At 38.6% G+C, this 16,676-nt stretch overlaps 1 protein-coding gene across 3 annotated transcripts in view; it reads left to right on the top strand.

Annotated features, from left to right (window-relative positions):
- Positions 1 to 16,676, top strand: part of lrch4 (leucine-rich repeats and calponin homology (CH) domain containing 4) — a 44,367-nt gene that overhangs the window by 9,661 nt on the left and 18,030 nt on the right. For all 3 annotated transcript variants that reach the window (XM_029525853.1, XM_029525852.1, XM_029525854.1), the window contains exons 2-4: positions 13,069 to 13,213; positions 14,551 to 14,680; positions 14,984 to 15,089. In XM_029525853.1, the coding sequence (XP_029381713.1) occupies positions 13,069 to 13,213; positions 14,551 to 14,680; positions 14,984 to 15,089 (381 nt within the window). The remainder of the gene's footprint in view (positions 1 to 13,068; positions 13,214 to 14,550; positions 14,681 to 14,983; positions 15,090 to 16,676) is intronic.

A 16,676-nucleotide genomic window follows, 5' to 3' on the forward strand; every position in this document is an offset into this window, starting at 1 on the left:
GTTGAGTTGGTGTCATTGTTACCACTTTTTTAAAAAGCTTGCAGTGTACTTCTCTTAATAAGTCAAATGTTTGTTTTTATCGCTGTACAATTTAGCAAAAACATAGTGTTTACAGAGCAATTTGTGATCTGCTGCCCTTCATATTTCACCTTTGCAACGAAATATATCTAAAAACTAAAAAAAAAAAAAAAATCAACAAAAAATCTGCTAAAAATCCAAATGTCTCCTTTTGAATTACAGCACTAAATCGGATTCATGATCACAAAACTGGCATCTGACAAAAATGCGATTTGAAAATACATAGAGTAAATGTATAAATAGTAATGGTGTTCATGTTCAAGACAAGAAATATTTAGAATAACCTAACCCAAAAAAATCACCTAGTATTGATAATAAATTCTTTAATCAGAAAATCAATAGTCCAATAGCTCCGTTCAGTTTTCTGACTGTGCCCTACCTGATTTAATTAAATGTTAATACCTTTTCCACTTTGAAGGCTAGGTGATACCAGGGGCATCTTACAGTTCGTAGACTCTTGTTTCCAGAACTGCTCATCTGTATCCACCATTTGAAATGTTGCACTTTTTGAACTAAGTCAAATTAGCTCTTGTAACTAATCTCAGCCTATCTGATGTTTCATACAGCCCCAGAGTTTTATGGGCTAAATTGGAATTGCATAAATATTATTACCTTTCAGTAATATGGCATGTTGTTGCCATGACAACTAGATTAATTTTTGAGCAGTCTGCCTGTTTGTCATTTTTCAAACTGGCAAGAGGTTCACTTACAGATTTCAACTCTGCCTTTTGAGCATTTTGGAAATTGAACACCCATGTTTCCTGATAAAGGGTTTCAAGTTGCTTGATGTTGGCTTGCAGGTGTATCTTGAATTATTCCATTACAATACCAACATGGCTGTGTATTTTTGTTGTTTATTCTCTGTCCATACAAAATAAGCTTTCTGTGTTTGACAGGCCCTAGTGTGTAGACTGTGCTCACTCCGTATTGTATGAACACATTGATTGTTGTAAATGAACTAAAGAAAAGCGTTTAGTCTGCACAGGCTGAGGCGTAACTTCATCAAAACAGTAAATGGAGATCTTAGCATTTACAACAGTCCTCTGAGACAATTTAACAGTTCATCAACTTGTGTGGTAGTGGTAGTAACTATTTCAAATACACTCTTCCAGCACCATGTTTTTGTATTTAACAAGATATATCAATTACTTCTTGACAAATAATACTTATAATTAAAGGATTTATTATTAAAAAAACAAATACTGTAAGTATGTATGCATTATGTGTTTGTGAGGTTGCAATATGATCACTTCAGTCAGCACATCAGATCTGAAGAGTTCAAAAAGTAAAACATGTGATAGCTGTCATTTGAAAAGTTCACATCTAAGAATGAACAGTGTCTGTGATTAACTCAGAATTTCTGGCCATTATCCTCTGATTTCTTTGACTCCACTAGCATCATGTCTCAGAACGGTGTGAGTGTCTTCGTTTTCACACCCTGCCCCATAACACACACACACATCCTGGTAGAGCTTTGGTGTTCAGCTCATTCTACAGAGCTGCTGTAACTACCACTGTAACAGGAATCAACACTGCCACATCCTGTGTTGCAGCAGACGTGGAGTTGCGTTGCAATTGACAATATTGTGAAATAAACGCAAACAATGTCAGATTGAATGACAGGCTTGGATTCATTTTAAATAAACCGGGGTTTACTTTGTAAGTAGTCAAAGTTCAAATCTTACTCAAAGATATTTCAATGAAGTATTATACATGTCAACAGAAAATAGGGTCATAATCTGAAGAATATGTAATTTTACATTAGGTGCAAAGACAAATTATTAATAGTTCAATGGTGAATTAACATTTTCTGCTTGTGTACCACACAAGTAATGACAAAATACTGTCAGTAGAAACCAACATCTTTTTGAAGAACAATATAACACTAGATTAAAGCAGGACAAGCCTATCAGAATCAGAACCAGCTACTTTGGCTACCTTTATGTCCACACACAGGGATTGGATTGGATTGGTTTGACATTGCTATCAGAATTTATATAGTATGCAAGGATAAGAGCTTCAGTGTAAGTATTGCCAAAGGAATGTGTGTACAAAATAATCCTGTGCACAAGATGTGTGATTTACATAACCTTTAAATCTGATAATGGATCAATCAGCTGATATCACCCCCATTACCATCCTAAACATATATAAGCTATGTAACTAATGTCACCAGCTTTAGGTTTCATATTTTGTATTTTATTCATAACTTTTCTTATTAAAGTAATATCTATTAAAATCTGCATGAATGTTTTACATTAACCCATAGAGACCTATGGTTCGCTAAGGAACAAGTTCCTGAAGGGTTTCTGAACAATTTGATGTTTCCCCTGTCATCGCCTGTGCTTCAGAGAACAGAGATTTTTTTTTAAGAGTTAAGCTGGCCGAAAAAGTAAAATTCTTCCACAATGCATGATCATGTATCTTTATACATCTGATTGAGCCTGTATTTGAGAAACACAGAGATGTTCTCTCTCTCTCAGGGTCATCTGGCCCTAATGGGTTGACATAATTTGTATGTAATCAACCTGGACAGGTTTGCTGTTCCTTATAAGTGGGAAATGCTCATCAGTCATGGACCATCTCTCAAAGTATCTCATGCGACCTATTTCTTAGATTAACTGAAAAGATAGCATCATTAATAGGATAATACAAGATTAATTTGCTCTGCTAGCCATCCTATTGTTAACTGCTAAATAGCTAGCCTTCTTTCTTTCTGGTGTACCACTTTGGTGACCTTGGTGTAACATGAACTAGTTTTCCTACTTAGCCAAACACGAACCTCAGCAGCTGCAGTCTAAGAGTTGTCAGTTTCAGCATGAACAAAGTCTGATACCTTGGGAAGTATTGGGGTTAAGGTTAGGGAATTTAGGTTTGAGAATTTCCCAGTTTGGGATCAATAAAGCACATATATCTATCTATTGAAAATCAAAATTTGGAGATGTTGCATAATATTACAGAATGTTGGCCATGTTAAGCAATTGGTAGTCTACTCATAATCCTCTCTCTCTGAGTCAGGCCTTTCTCACTTTGTAGAGACAGGTCGTTCCCTCCAGTCCTTTCAGATGTGTGGATAAAACACCATCCTTGTTGAGTCACTCCTGTCAGGGGGTTTTGTTATCTTGCCATCCTCCTGCTCGGCCTCTTTGTGTTTTCCCTCCTCTCTCTGGCTGCTCCTCAGCTCCTTTGTATGTGCTCTCTTGCTGGTATTATCTGCCTGTTACTCACCCTCCATTCCCTGCACCCCTCCTTCTCCTGTAGCCTTTTTATGCACCTCACCTCCCCTCTTGACAGCATCATATAAATGGAGTTTCATTTTGTGAACACACAAGTACACTTTCGTACACAGGCAGGCCCAGTGTTACACTGAGGCCTGAGTGAAGTGTGGAGATTCTGGACTGACTGACGAAGCACTTTTGAAATTGAGGTTGTAATCAGGGATTAGGTATAGTCTATGAACTCATAAAAACATAAACAGGTCATAAAGCCCTTGATCAGAAAACTGTTTATATTAGATAATACAAAATTCACAGAAAATGTGAGTCAGTGGATCAGTGGGGTTTGGGGTATTTCTTACTCCGCCCTGACACATAGTTTATGTAAAGGTTCTTTACTGATCTTCATCAGCTGCCCACATTTAGGTGTTTTGTGTTTTTTTTTTTTTCCCCCCAGTTGCTAATTTCTTGCTGTTGTATAGAAATACAGACTGTTTGTATCCTCTTTATGTAGCCATTAAAGAGATAACAACTAATAACTGATCTTTGTTGTGAAATTACTCCACTTTTAGGTCTTATGTTAATGCATCAGAAATGAGGGTTTGAGAAAAAGAATTAGATTTCTGATTTATTGTAGACTGTTGAATTAGACTGAACTCTCTACCGACCATAATGTCACCCACTGGTTGGTGAACTGTCATTTTGAAACCTCCAGTTTGTAATTTAGCAGTCAGCCATGCTTTGTTTTATTTTGCTTTTGTATTTTTTTAACCAGAAGAAACCATATTTGTAAAAGATGGTGGAGCTGACTTGCAATAAGGGCTGGATCTGACCTGCTCAGTACTTTATCCTGATTGTGTGGTACTGACAGTCACACCATAGCCCATCCCTAATTTATCCACTGTTTTCCTCTAATTTGTTCACTGTATTTCCTCTAAATGGGACCATCATTTAAAAACTGGACACAATGTTGTATTGCAGAAGACCAAAAACTTGAGTGAGATCATACATTTTATAGTACAGTACTACTACTGCCAGTGGTGCATAGTCATTATCATGCACTTGCACAATGCAAAATTGTAGCCTGTGTATAACACCTGTATGATGACCCTCATTGGCCTCTATCTCTTCCATTGCCCAGCTTAGGGCAAGGTAGCTGATGACTGCCAAGGTGTAGGTGTTGATAGTTTGGACCTTGTTCTTCCTGTTCTGCAGACTTTCCAGGTCATGCCTCAGTCAATTAACACGTCAGGAGTGGCGACTCCTTGTGATAGATTGCTAAGCGAATACCTCAGGAAGCAGAATCCTGATGGCAGATAGACATATATCTAAATATAAGATGTATATTATAGGGCGTTATTAAACAGTTTTCTCCCTACTCTCCCCAACAGCCCAAAGAACTGTTATGAAGTTTCAATCAACCCATCCTATTTTTGCTAAAAAGGAATCAATGGATTTTCATTTGGATTTGTCATCAATAAAAAAGCTTATGTTAAACATCTTTCTTATACAGAGAAAATGTGAATTTTTCGGTCATATTTTTGAATGGTGATTGACATGATTAATCAACTGCTACCCTCTGATTATTCAGATTAAATATTTTGATCTTTTGACAGCCCTAATAGATAAGTCTTTATTGTGTTAATTAATTTCACCCACTTTTTCTTAAAAAAAAAAAAAAAATTAATTATTGGAAACATATCTGGGAAAATGTGGATCAAATGAGTTGAGTGTCTTGGATCAAGCCCCAAAGAAACTTGACTGTAGTAGCTTTTAAAGCAGATTATTTGAAATTTGTTGGGGGAGATTTGATGTTTGGCTGAAACGATAAATTGTTTAATCAACATGAACTGATTTAAAAAAAAAACAAAAACCTGAATCGAAGTTTGTTTCCTGCCACAGTTGTGTTTCATGCAGAAACTTACTGTGACGCACATGATGACAAGATCACCAATATGGACCGAAGCTCAGAAGAGACAAGGACAAAATGGCAGAACATGTCAAAAATGTGAAATCACTTTAAAAGGAAAAAAAAATCAACAATACAATGCATCCACTGTGATTTGGAGCTTGTTTATTAAAAGAACACGACTTCAATGATGCAGCATTTGTAGCGGAAACACCCAATCTACATTACTCCTATATAGATATTTTTATACATTTATTCTGTTACTGTTGTTGTCGTAATTTTTTTATACATCTTTTTATTCTTTTGTGGTTGTTGTTTCATCTGGTTCTGGAATGAAGGACAAGTTGTCATTTTCAAAATGTCTTTCCCATTTTTACAATTTATTTTTTCATCTATTCAAATAATCTTTTAATTGAATTTAATCGAAGAAAATAATTGATAGCTGCAGCCCTAATGCAATATGCAATATGTTTGTTGCTTCTGCCTCCCATGTTACTGTTTTCTGCTGCTAAAGTGTCGTTGCATCAAACCACACCCAGACACACCTGGCTGACATAGCAGCAAAACAAATTTGCCTGTCCATGAGCCACACACACATCCTCACATGAGAATGGGAAGTCAGCTCACAGGAACAGGCTTTTACTTGACAGATGATACAATGAGTGTGACATTACACAGAAGGAAGTGTGCAGCAAAATACTTTGTGCTGTATAGTCTGCTGAAGACCTGAAAGTAAGATTTATTGTTCTCATTTGGAAAGAGAGATCAGTGCTGGAGAACCGGTCCATACAACGCACAAAGTTGTGAAACTGTTGTGTAATCTGAGGTCAGCCTTTTAAACAGCAGATTAAAGACTTGTCAGATTTTGTTAGCAGGCATAGAGCCTCTGAAGCATCACATTATGATCTGAAACATGAGACCACTCTTGTATGTGTTTGGATGCACTGCTTGGTCTCTGCTTGTGTTAAGAGAGTGGTTTATAAGACAGTATATTGTAACTTCTAGAGGTCAATGGTCAGCAGTGATGTAAGTGTCTGAACTACATTCTCTTGTATCCTGGCCTGGTCTGTAACTAGACGCAGTGTTGTGCTTCAACAGGCTGATACTCCCACTATGTGCCAGAATCTTTGGGTCGCCTAACAGGTCCACTGTGTATACACTGTAACAGGTCTGTCTTAAACCCTTAGACCATAAACCATTAAATTTTCACCTATATTGCCTTGGAAACTGGATATGGTCGATGAAAAAGTGCATATGTCAACATGTTGTGTTCAGTTTCTTTCAGGTTTATGAATACATTATTTAAATCTGGTTGAACATCAGGATAAGGCTAGTGATTATCAATAAAAGCCAAAGCTGCAGTAAAAAAAAACAAAAAAAAAAAACAACCCAATATGGCGACAATCAAATTACAAACACAAGGTTTCAAAACAGTAGCCAACAAACTACATTTACCAACTGACAATGCACTTTTAGTTTATAGATCCGTCTAATAGCTGCTGAACAAACTGAACTAGCTAACATATCTAAATTCATTTTGAGCCTCAATAGTTTTGTTTGGATTGTTTTTTATTTTAACTCATTGAACTTTCTAAGGCTCAGTTCACAGTGATTTTTTTTTTTTTATTTTTTATTTTTTATTTTTTTCATTTTTTACATTTTTCATTTTCATTTAATTTTTTCATTTATTCAGTGATATTTCGAAGAAGAGGCAGAAATGAAAAGGGTCCATAGAACCATTTACTTTTACCATTAACACTCACTTGCTTTACTCTGCCCTCCTGTGCAGTCACACTTAGGTTTCACTGTTAATTTGACTACAATGGTCTTTGCATGTGACAAAAATCAGTCTCAAGTTGGCTGCAGGTCCATCATACATCTGCTGCTCTGTTATGTGTGTTCAAACTGTTAAAGCCTGCTTCTTTTGGCTGTGCAGCAATCAGTGATTTCATAGCAGGTGTTTTCCATTAGCTGTCAAACAGGGTTCATATGTAGATCCAGCAAACACTGGAACTGCCCTGGGTTGGTGCAGTCAGCTGTGAGAAGCAGAGAAAACTTTAACTGCCAAAAAGACACAAAAAGTTTGGTTCAGTATGAAGGAAGGTGAGGTCAGACATGGATCTCTAGAATTTTCTGGAACAGGCGTGCTCCTAATTTGGATGTTGCTGCCTGTTTTCAGCAAAGCTTCTTTCTTTGAGCTAATGATCTCTGCATGATGTCCTAACAGGGGTCAGTCCAGATCAGCAGAGATCCTAAAGTGGTTAGTATGGATTAGTGGATTCATCCTGTCACATGGGCGAACACTGCATGACCCCTGCTTTAAGTGCAGTTATTGACTTGCTCTGTTATTTTTGCAAGTCATTTTGATGATTTTGTCTTTTTACCTAAAGTTACTTAAAGCCATTCTAACATCTCCATATATCCATCCATTATCTCCACCACTTATCTGTCAGAGTTGCAGGAGCCTGGAACTGATTTCAGCTCACATTGGGTGCGGGATGGAGACATCCTGGACAGGTTTTCAGTCTATTGCAGGATCACCATATAGAAATTAACAACCATTCACTTTGCCTATGTGCTATTTCTTTCATTCATTCATCTTCTGCCGCTTATCCGTTTCCGGGTTGTGGGGGTGATGGAGCCAATGCCAGCTCACATTGGGCGAGGGCGGGGTACACCCTGGACAGGTCTCCAGTCCATCACAGAGACAACCACACACACTCAGACCTACGGATAATTTAGAGTCACCAATTAACCTAAACATGATGTCTTTGGATGATGGGAGGAAGCAAAAGAACCTGGAGGGAATGCAGGCGGGTACACGTAAAAGGCCCTATGTTCAAGGTCACCTTGTGAGTTAAGACTGAGGTCAACAACTGTTGATTAAATTATCATGACATCTTGAAAGGCATTCAAAGTTCTCAAAGTTCAAGAACAAACTTTCTCGCTAGTTACTTTGATATTTTTTTTTTTTACATTTTTACTAGTTTGTGTTGAATAAGCCTTCAACCAAACAAACTAGATCTGTGAACTTGGATAACAAATACATTTGTCCCGTTCCAAAGCCCTGGGCAAATCTTCTGATACCAGTTCAGTCAATCAGGGTAGAATACAGAATGGGTCAGAGCCAAACCTCACTCCTTCTAAGTTCCACTTTCTCCTCCAAATATGGGTTCTTCTGGTTCACAAAAACCTAGATATCCAACTGACAAATTGCAAGTTGAAGGCTTCAAAACAGTGCGACCCAGAAATTATAAAGCAGTTGAAGATGAATGAAGGAGGGAAAAAAAAGGCATCAAAACAGCAGGGTGGCACTTGTTCTCAGATATGGAGACATTCATCTCCTTTAGCTGTTCATATTGAGCAGAGAAGCTGAATCCAATAATACATGGCCACTCACTAAGGAGCCTGATCCAGCTGTGAAGAGTGTCAGCTGGATTCATAGTGTTGAAACAAAGTGCCTGAGCAGGTCTTGTGTGTGTCAGCACTGTAACAAAGAAGTTTGGCCTCTTGTCATCATGACATGTTGGCTGCCCCCTTGCCATGGCGCTCTTTGCTGACGGACTCGGCTCTGGACTGTGAAGCTGTCGGCATCTTGCTGTCTGAAACTGCTTCCCTGCTTGCATTCCATACCACATGCTTTTCCCATGATGCTCATGTTGAGTTAGTCTGGCTCTTTTTTTAGTAACTATTAGGACGTTAAAGCAAAGAGAGATTTCTATCCAGTGATGGATGTGTGTGTATTAATGCCAAAAAAGGTGGATATATATTCCACACCCATTCCCAAAATGAGCCAGTCGTTAATTTGGCAAATCTTTCAAGCCAATCATGTTGAATGGACACGAGCTAAATCTTCATATGCAATAATTTGTGAAAACCAATGGTTTAAAATTCAATTCAAAACAAAGTCAAGACTTTTTCAGCAATTTTTATCAGTTTGATGGCTGCTGCCTGTCGAGACCTCCTAATAAGACTTTGGTTGAGATAGGAACAGAGAAATTCGGATATATGTTGGCTAACCAATACAATCATTAAAAGCAGCTTATGCATATAGTATGACAGACTTTTTTTTTGTTTTTGCAGTGGAAATTGCTTCCTTTTTAATCACAACCACACTTTTTCTTTGACTAGAATTGCTATGGAGGCTACAACCCCTGCACACTCACAAACTTGTTTCACTAGCCTCATATCCGACCCTGATCTTAACCATCACTAAATCTAATGCCTAAACCTTACTGTATTCCTAAACCCTAAAACCAACTCTGAACCCTCAAAAAAGGCCTCTACACATGAAGGGGGTGGAGGCACACACAACACACACCCCCACACACAGAGCACTACTTCCACCCCCACCCATTGTTCAGCCAGCTCCCCTCCAGCTATGGGACAGTGAAGATGGAGAGATCAGGCTCTTGTGCTCCCGTACCCTACATTTATCTAAAGAAAATACACACTCACTCACTCCCACTCACCCTCACTTTCTGTCTGTCTGTTTGTCTATACAATATGCTCCAGTCCTCATTAAGGCTATTTTATGTGGTCATGTTAATAAAACCCTCTGATCCTCGCCAGAGATCAGCAGTAAAGTGTTTCCTCTTTGCTTTGTTCAACACTTTGAGACCTGGTTCATCTATATTTACTCCTCTTAATCTTCTCTTATTTCTTTAGTTTTTTTATTTCAATTCTATTTTAGTTGCTAAGTAAGTTAATAAGTCATTTACCTTTCGTAAACTTGCAATTATTTTCATTATTTAATAAACAGAATAGCTGATTAAGTCTTGAGCAATGTGCAAAGCTTACCAGATATATTTTTATATAAAATATCCGGCCAGATCTGTCCAGGCAGCACTCATCCAGGACACTAAAACTGGTAATAATAGAGCAAAACATTGATGTACATTCAGTTACAGAGGAGCAATAAAGCTGTACAGTGTTTATCACATCAATGAATCATACTCAATGGACGACACTCATTTTCTTCATGTTTTTGGTCTAACCCCTAAATATTTCACTTGAACATTCCAAAGTTAATGTCCCTATAGGGATGCTAACAAAGCAAGGAAGTACCTCCTTCCCCTCCCTGCTGCTTCCAACAACGATCAATAAACAGCCATTGGGCTGTCTGCCATTGACAGGCTCTGTCTCATCATACTGCCAGCTGAAGCCCAATGCTAATGATGCTATTTGGAATCAGGCTATCAATGCTTCATTGTGTCTGCTCCATGCTCACACAGCTCTTTCCCCTCACTACTAAAGACTTCAACCATGAGGATATCTGTGTAGAGAATACTGAATGTATACATGAATACTGAGTGTAGTCAATAATGAGCATGTGCAGTAATAACTGTCATTAGCAAGCGGGAGGTAAGATACACATGAGTTTTAAAAAGTATGAAGTGTGATTTTTTTTTATTTTTTTTTTTAATGTATGACTATCTTCAGGTAGAGCAACAGTAATTAATTATTTAATCCCACTGTTGCTTTTCTTTGACACTGAAATTGACTGGCTTTGATAAATCTTTACATTATTTTTACATAAATACATCAAAAGTACAATAGGAGTTCCATATCGCCACTAAGTCCAAATCTGGATTTTTATATGGAATTGTGCCATCACATGTCTGTGTGTTGGTCCTGTGATGGACCCCGCCCTTGCCCAATGTGAACTGGGATTGGTTCCAGCACCCCTAGCAACCTGGAAACAGATAAGCGGTTGAAGATGAATAAGTGAATGAACAGTGCCATCACAAACGTGTACACAAATTCACAAACATTCTCACCGTATGTCTTATTTTGTTCTATTTCAAGAATATTATTCTTTGTGAAATTGATGTTAATCATGAAAATGATGTATACAAAGAAAAAGATGCACTGGCACCTTTAAGTGTATTAGCACCAACATTCAATGGGTGACTCTCTAAACCATGACCAACCAACTTCAGCCACAATGTAACAATCCAAATCGACAGAGGTAAAAATACAACTTGGATAGCAAAGGAAACCATCTGCACACAAATCAATATTGAACAGACAACAGACTAATTGTTCCAGCTCTGTTAGTACCTTGAAACTTTCACCAAAGAAGATTTTCTACAAGTAGCATATTCAACAAGGATCCTAAACATCTCATGAATCATTTATTGATGTGTGCGTGTGGTCGTGGTGTTTTGTTTTGTTTATTTTCAGGAGTCTTTTGTTTAGTTTTTTTTTTTTTTTTCATTTGTCCATTCATTGCACTATATATTATATAAAAAATACAGGGAAATTACTTCTGTCACAGAGGGACTTCAGGACACTGGTTTGTCATAAAGTGGGCTCCCTGTGTCCTTGAAGGTGGATGGGAATGGCCTACCTTCTCTGGAACTTTGGACACAGGGAGTGGGAAACGGACAGCAGCTATTTTTGGGCACGCTCACCCAGTTTGGTCAGAAGTGGATGAGCGGTGATTGTGCCAAGTTTCTGTCACAGTAGCATGGGTTCCAAGCTGGTTGTCCGTTTTAGACTGGTGGTTTTGGAAAGTAGGTTGGAAGCTGCCATGGCTGAGAATTCACAGAGCATCAAACCACAGTATGAATGTGGCTGATGGCACCAGGTCTATTATCTCAGTTTAGGCTTGGAAGATACAACGCACAAGGGGACTTTAGAAATGCAAATTTTTAAGCCCATTAACCTCTTTGCCTCGTGATAGGTTTAGTCTCAGTGTTCAAACTTCTTCATATAATCTTGTAAATTTTGAAAACTCTCCTTGATCTTAAGATCATTGCTGTTGTAGGGGGTGGGGGCATGTAGCATAGCTTAAAACTCAGGGTGATGTGGCATGCGCACTAACAACTCAATACTGCACTGCTGATTGCCATTACTTGACAGTGATGGCCAAAATGAGAGCTGGTGGACCAAAGATTTGCAGTTCGGTTCAAAATAGGGATGTTGCAGGTACTGTCGCTGATTTCTGTCTTAGACTGCCAGATAACCAAGATGGACTAAAGATCTCCTCCTTTAGTTTTTTTTTTTTTTTTTTTTGAATAGGAACATTTTAACGCAGTAATATAAATGTAAAGACATAATCAAATAATCTTCAAGGCTGGGTCTTTAAATTTACAGATCCCTTCACTGAATACAAACATTCCGAAAATGTATGCGCAGCTTCGGGCCAGCAAATGTCAGAGCAGAGCATAGGGGAGAGCATGGATGTTGACGATCCTCCACCAAATTATTTGGAATATGCGCTTTCGTTGTTCCTTAAGGACTGCAAGGAATCCCTCAAAAATTACTTTTAGCCGACGGCAGTAGTCTGCTTGACCCAGCTTCATTAAAAGATTGGGCAGATGATGTTAGCAAGTTAGCATTTAACGTAAATTTTACTTTCACTCTCACTGTTCAACATAGCATAGCATCATCTGTTATTTTAGCCTATTTATTTAGCTTAGTCCACTTTGCTCCAACTCCTTGTGTGCTGTCAGAATGAAGCTGACTGTTCTCTTTAGCAAGTACACTATCACACATCAAAATTCTGATTGGATGGAATATTGATTGACGATGGCTTTGCCCAGTCAGAATTTTTTTAAGAGAAACTTGACAGAATAGCAGCCAAAACAGCACAGATCTTTATTATTGATCGAGGGTTTACTTAAATTAGACCAACAGAATGAGCCTTAGGCATTTAGCTGTCCTGTTAGAGCAAAGTGACCTTCCCCCATACACTTTGGGAGAGTTCAGTGGTTTTCTGGCTCCAAGCTGCATGCACATATTCCTGTGACGTTAACTTAAAGGGGTCTATTAGCGGTCTTTATTATCTCTGCATAACTCAGAATGAGTACTGGAGAAGCTTTGCTGGCTCTAATGTTCAGGTGTCTTGTGTTTTTTCAGATCTGTCAAAGAACCGCCTCTGTGAGCTGCCGGAGGAGCTCTGTCAGTTCATTTCTCTGGAAACACTGAGCCTTTACCACAATGGTATGCGCTCGCTGTCCTCCAGCCTGGGAAACCTCCAGGCTCTCACCTACCTCAACCTCAGGTAATTTAGCACCCAACACACCAATTTGTATCTGCCATAAAGGGAAGATGCATATTGCAATATGTATTGCATGTTCGATTTAATAAAATATTCAGCATGTTTTGTTTTATTTGATCAAGGACATGTTATCATTTCTCCAAGTTAAAGATCTAGACATTTACCTGCACCCCAGGGGCCAAACGTTTAGACATATTTTCCATATTTTTTTTACAACATATAATCCAAATTAGGTGTTTCTACCTTTATTGCTTCATATTGACAGATGTGTTGTTGATGGAGAGGTGGATTAACCTTCCTCACTGGAAGATGAAAGTATAACACAGGCTCTTCCAACATTGGATGTTTGTGGCATTGCATTCCCATTCACCAGTTATGTCTGCAACATTTCAGCTGTAATTGCTCTCTCTTTTTTTATTCTTCACATCCAAACATGCATCAGGTTAGCATTGCAATTTTAACATAATTGACTACACAAGTGGCAAAGCTATCTAAATCATGAAATGGTGTCTGGTGAAGTCTGTATACCCTCCAGTTTGTTGTGTTTCCACTTTAAGGGCAGCAATTACAAGTGTGTCCTCCATCTCGACTAGAATAGAAACAAGGTGAAATGGATGTCTATGCACCACTATTATAAAATATGCATATAAAATATACTACAAAAGATACAGATGTCTGACTGCAGCAAGCTTATTACTGGTACATTATCCATACCTTCTTGCCTCACAGCAAAAATGCTGTGGGTTTGATGCCTGGGCCTGGGGCCTTTCTGTGTTGTTATTGTCTGTAGGTCTTAGTGTAAGTGTGAGTAGTAGTGGTAGTTGGTCTCTGTCTGGCCCTGTGATGGACTGGAGACCTGTCCAGGGTGTATCCCGCCTTCGTCCAATGACAACTGGGATTGGCTCCAACTCCCCCCCACAACCTGGATAAGTGGTTGAGGATGAATGAATGAAAACAACCTAACCTGTTTTCATGTCCACAAACCAAACAGTAACTTTTCCATAAGCTTAACCATGGGTTTATAAAAGCAGGCTGTCCAAATCCTGTCCTAGCTGTCTGAATACAACAGAACCACACCGACACCCGTATCTGCTTCACACTATAATTATGCCGTTGCTAGGAGACCAGGAATACCCTCCAGGTGGCTTGTAATACAGACGTTGACTATCGGATCAGGCCAAATGCACTCCCCCCAAAAAAATTATGACTATATATGTAGCTGCACATTTTTGGTTGCTAACTGGAATGAGTGTCCAAGAATGCACTTTTGAAATTCAATACAGTATTGCTCAATACTCAAGTGGGTGTGTACATGTGTGCACATCTTTCTCTCTCCACAGTCGTAATCTTCTGGGCAGTTTACCCCCGTCCGTCTTTCAGCTTCCCCTCCTGCGAGTACTCATTGTCAGCAACAACAAGCTGTCTTCACTGCCTGCCGCAATATACTCCCTCACACACCTTCGACAGCTGGTATGACACAAACACACCTACATACACCTACGCTGTATTTCTTCAGTATCTGTGTTTGAACTCAGAGTCCCTCAGCACCAGTATATTTCTGTGTTAATTGAGGAAAAATTTTACATTCAACCAGTGTCATTCTTTCAGTCCATAACTGTGTGCGCCCTTTTGGTTCACTGTCACAAATGTAGCATCTAAGCATAAAGCCAGAGGCCTCCAGATAAAGTCCTGATGTAATGAAACAGATGAGTGGTGTTCTGTTGAAGATCCCTGGTCCTGGTTCTTAGTTTTTCCTCTGTTTCTGTCTGTCAGGATGTGAGCTGTAATGAACTGCAGTGCTTGCCCCCGGAACTCGGTCAGCTGGAGTGTGTGAGGGACTTAAACCTACGGAGAAACCAGCTCACCACTTTGCCTGAAGGTACAGTCATGCCTGTGCATTGAACATCCTCCTCTAAGACCAACTGACAGTGATTGCCTCAGCTTTTTGATGAACGTGATGTGACTCTTTACAATTTATATTTATATGTGTGGAATCCATCAGTTTTAATCTGTACTGGGACGAAGCAGATATTTCTGATGTCCAGAGTGCCTTTGAAGTCCAACTAATAAACAAAATAATGGGCTGTACTGTAGAAATTCAACAGAATTGATGGAAATGGAATCATTATTGTGAGCTATTGATTGTTTACAAGTTGAAATATTGAACTGCTTCTGACTAATGGGTCAGGCATTGTTTGTGACTTATTCTCTAAATCAATAGAAGGAAATGGAAATGAAAATACTTCATATTAACAGGAGGCAGAGAAACACTGGTTGAGCTAGTACAGGAACAAGTTTTACCAGTTTTCCTCAAGTCAGACGAGGCGACAAAGTTCAATTTGTGTATATATGATGGCAGTGCATATCAACATGTGTGTACATGTGCCAGTGCCAGTGTTACTGTCAACTCAGGAGGGTTCTTAAAGTACTGATGTAATTTCTATCCAGGGATTAGTAAAGTAATTGTAATTCTGATTGTGTAATGTCAGTGATGGAAGCGTTATTTAAGTGGATTTAGCATCATTCCATTAGAATTAGCTGATTACTCTGGCGAAATGAAAAGGAGAGGATATTTGGAATATTTGAACTTGTTTGACCTTAAACTGTTATGAAGTCAGATTTCATAAACAAGCCAACATTCATTTAACAACCAGTGATCATCTGGAGGTTTGCTAACTACCTCACCTCCAAGCGATAAATTCACCAAAATCATTCCAACACTCAAGTCGTACTCACTTGCATTTTTATTTATTTTCTATTTATTCCTTTATAATTAATAATTTCCTTCAGTTATCCTTGTAATAGTTTCCTTGAATTACGTATGAATAGTGAAAATAAGTTAAAAATAAGTTGGAATGTAAACAGTGAATGGAGTACCCTAACCAGTTTATGACTAGGTGATGATGTCTAAAAATATTATTGTGGCACATGATCACCAGTGTGATTATTATATTATCATTATTCCAGTCCCTGCAGCATCTCTCTCCATGAAAACATTTACATCTATACATCTATAGTGTTTTAACCAATGATTCTTTTGAAAGAACTTAAAATAGAAGATAAATGAACCCTGAACAGTTCAAGATGAGGTCCCCAGATATCTCACCTTTAACATATCAGACCATTCTCTGCCAACAGCTTTATTGTTGTGCGTTAAACAGATAGCCTGCTAACTGCAGCTGCAGACAGGGGTCCCAGGCCTTATTTGGTCTGTTCTGCTTTGGTACAACAGGTCATGAACTCTATGCTGATGCCTTAAAGCAGAGGTCCCCAACCTCTGGGCCATGAAGAAAAAATAAAGTTGTTTAAAATTATATGTATTTTATTTTTAATAGTTTTCTGAGTATTTTATTATGAAAAATTGTCACATCTGCCCACGCCTCACTTTGCACCTAACTCCCAGGTGTTTACCATGGTAGACATTACAGTAACCTCCCCCAAAGAAGGTTAGAGGACCACAGCCTCA

Source organism: Echeneis naucrates, chromosome 18 (genome assembly GCF_900963305.1).
Source record: "Echeneis naucrates chromosome 18, fEcheNa1.1, whole genome shotgun sequence".
NCBI classification, from domain to species: Eukaryota; Metazoa; Chordata; class Actinopteri; order Carangiformes; family Echeneidae; genus Echeneis; species Echeneis naucrates.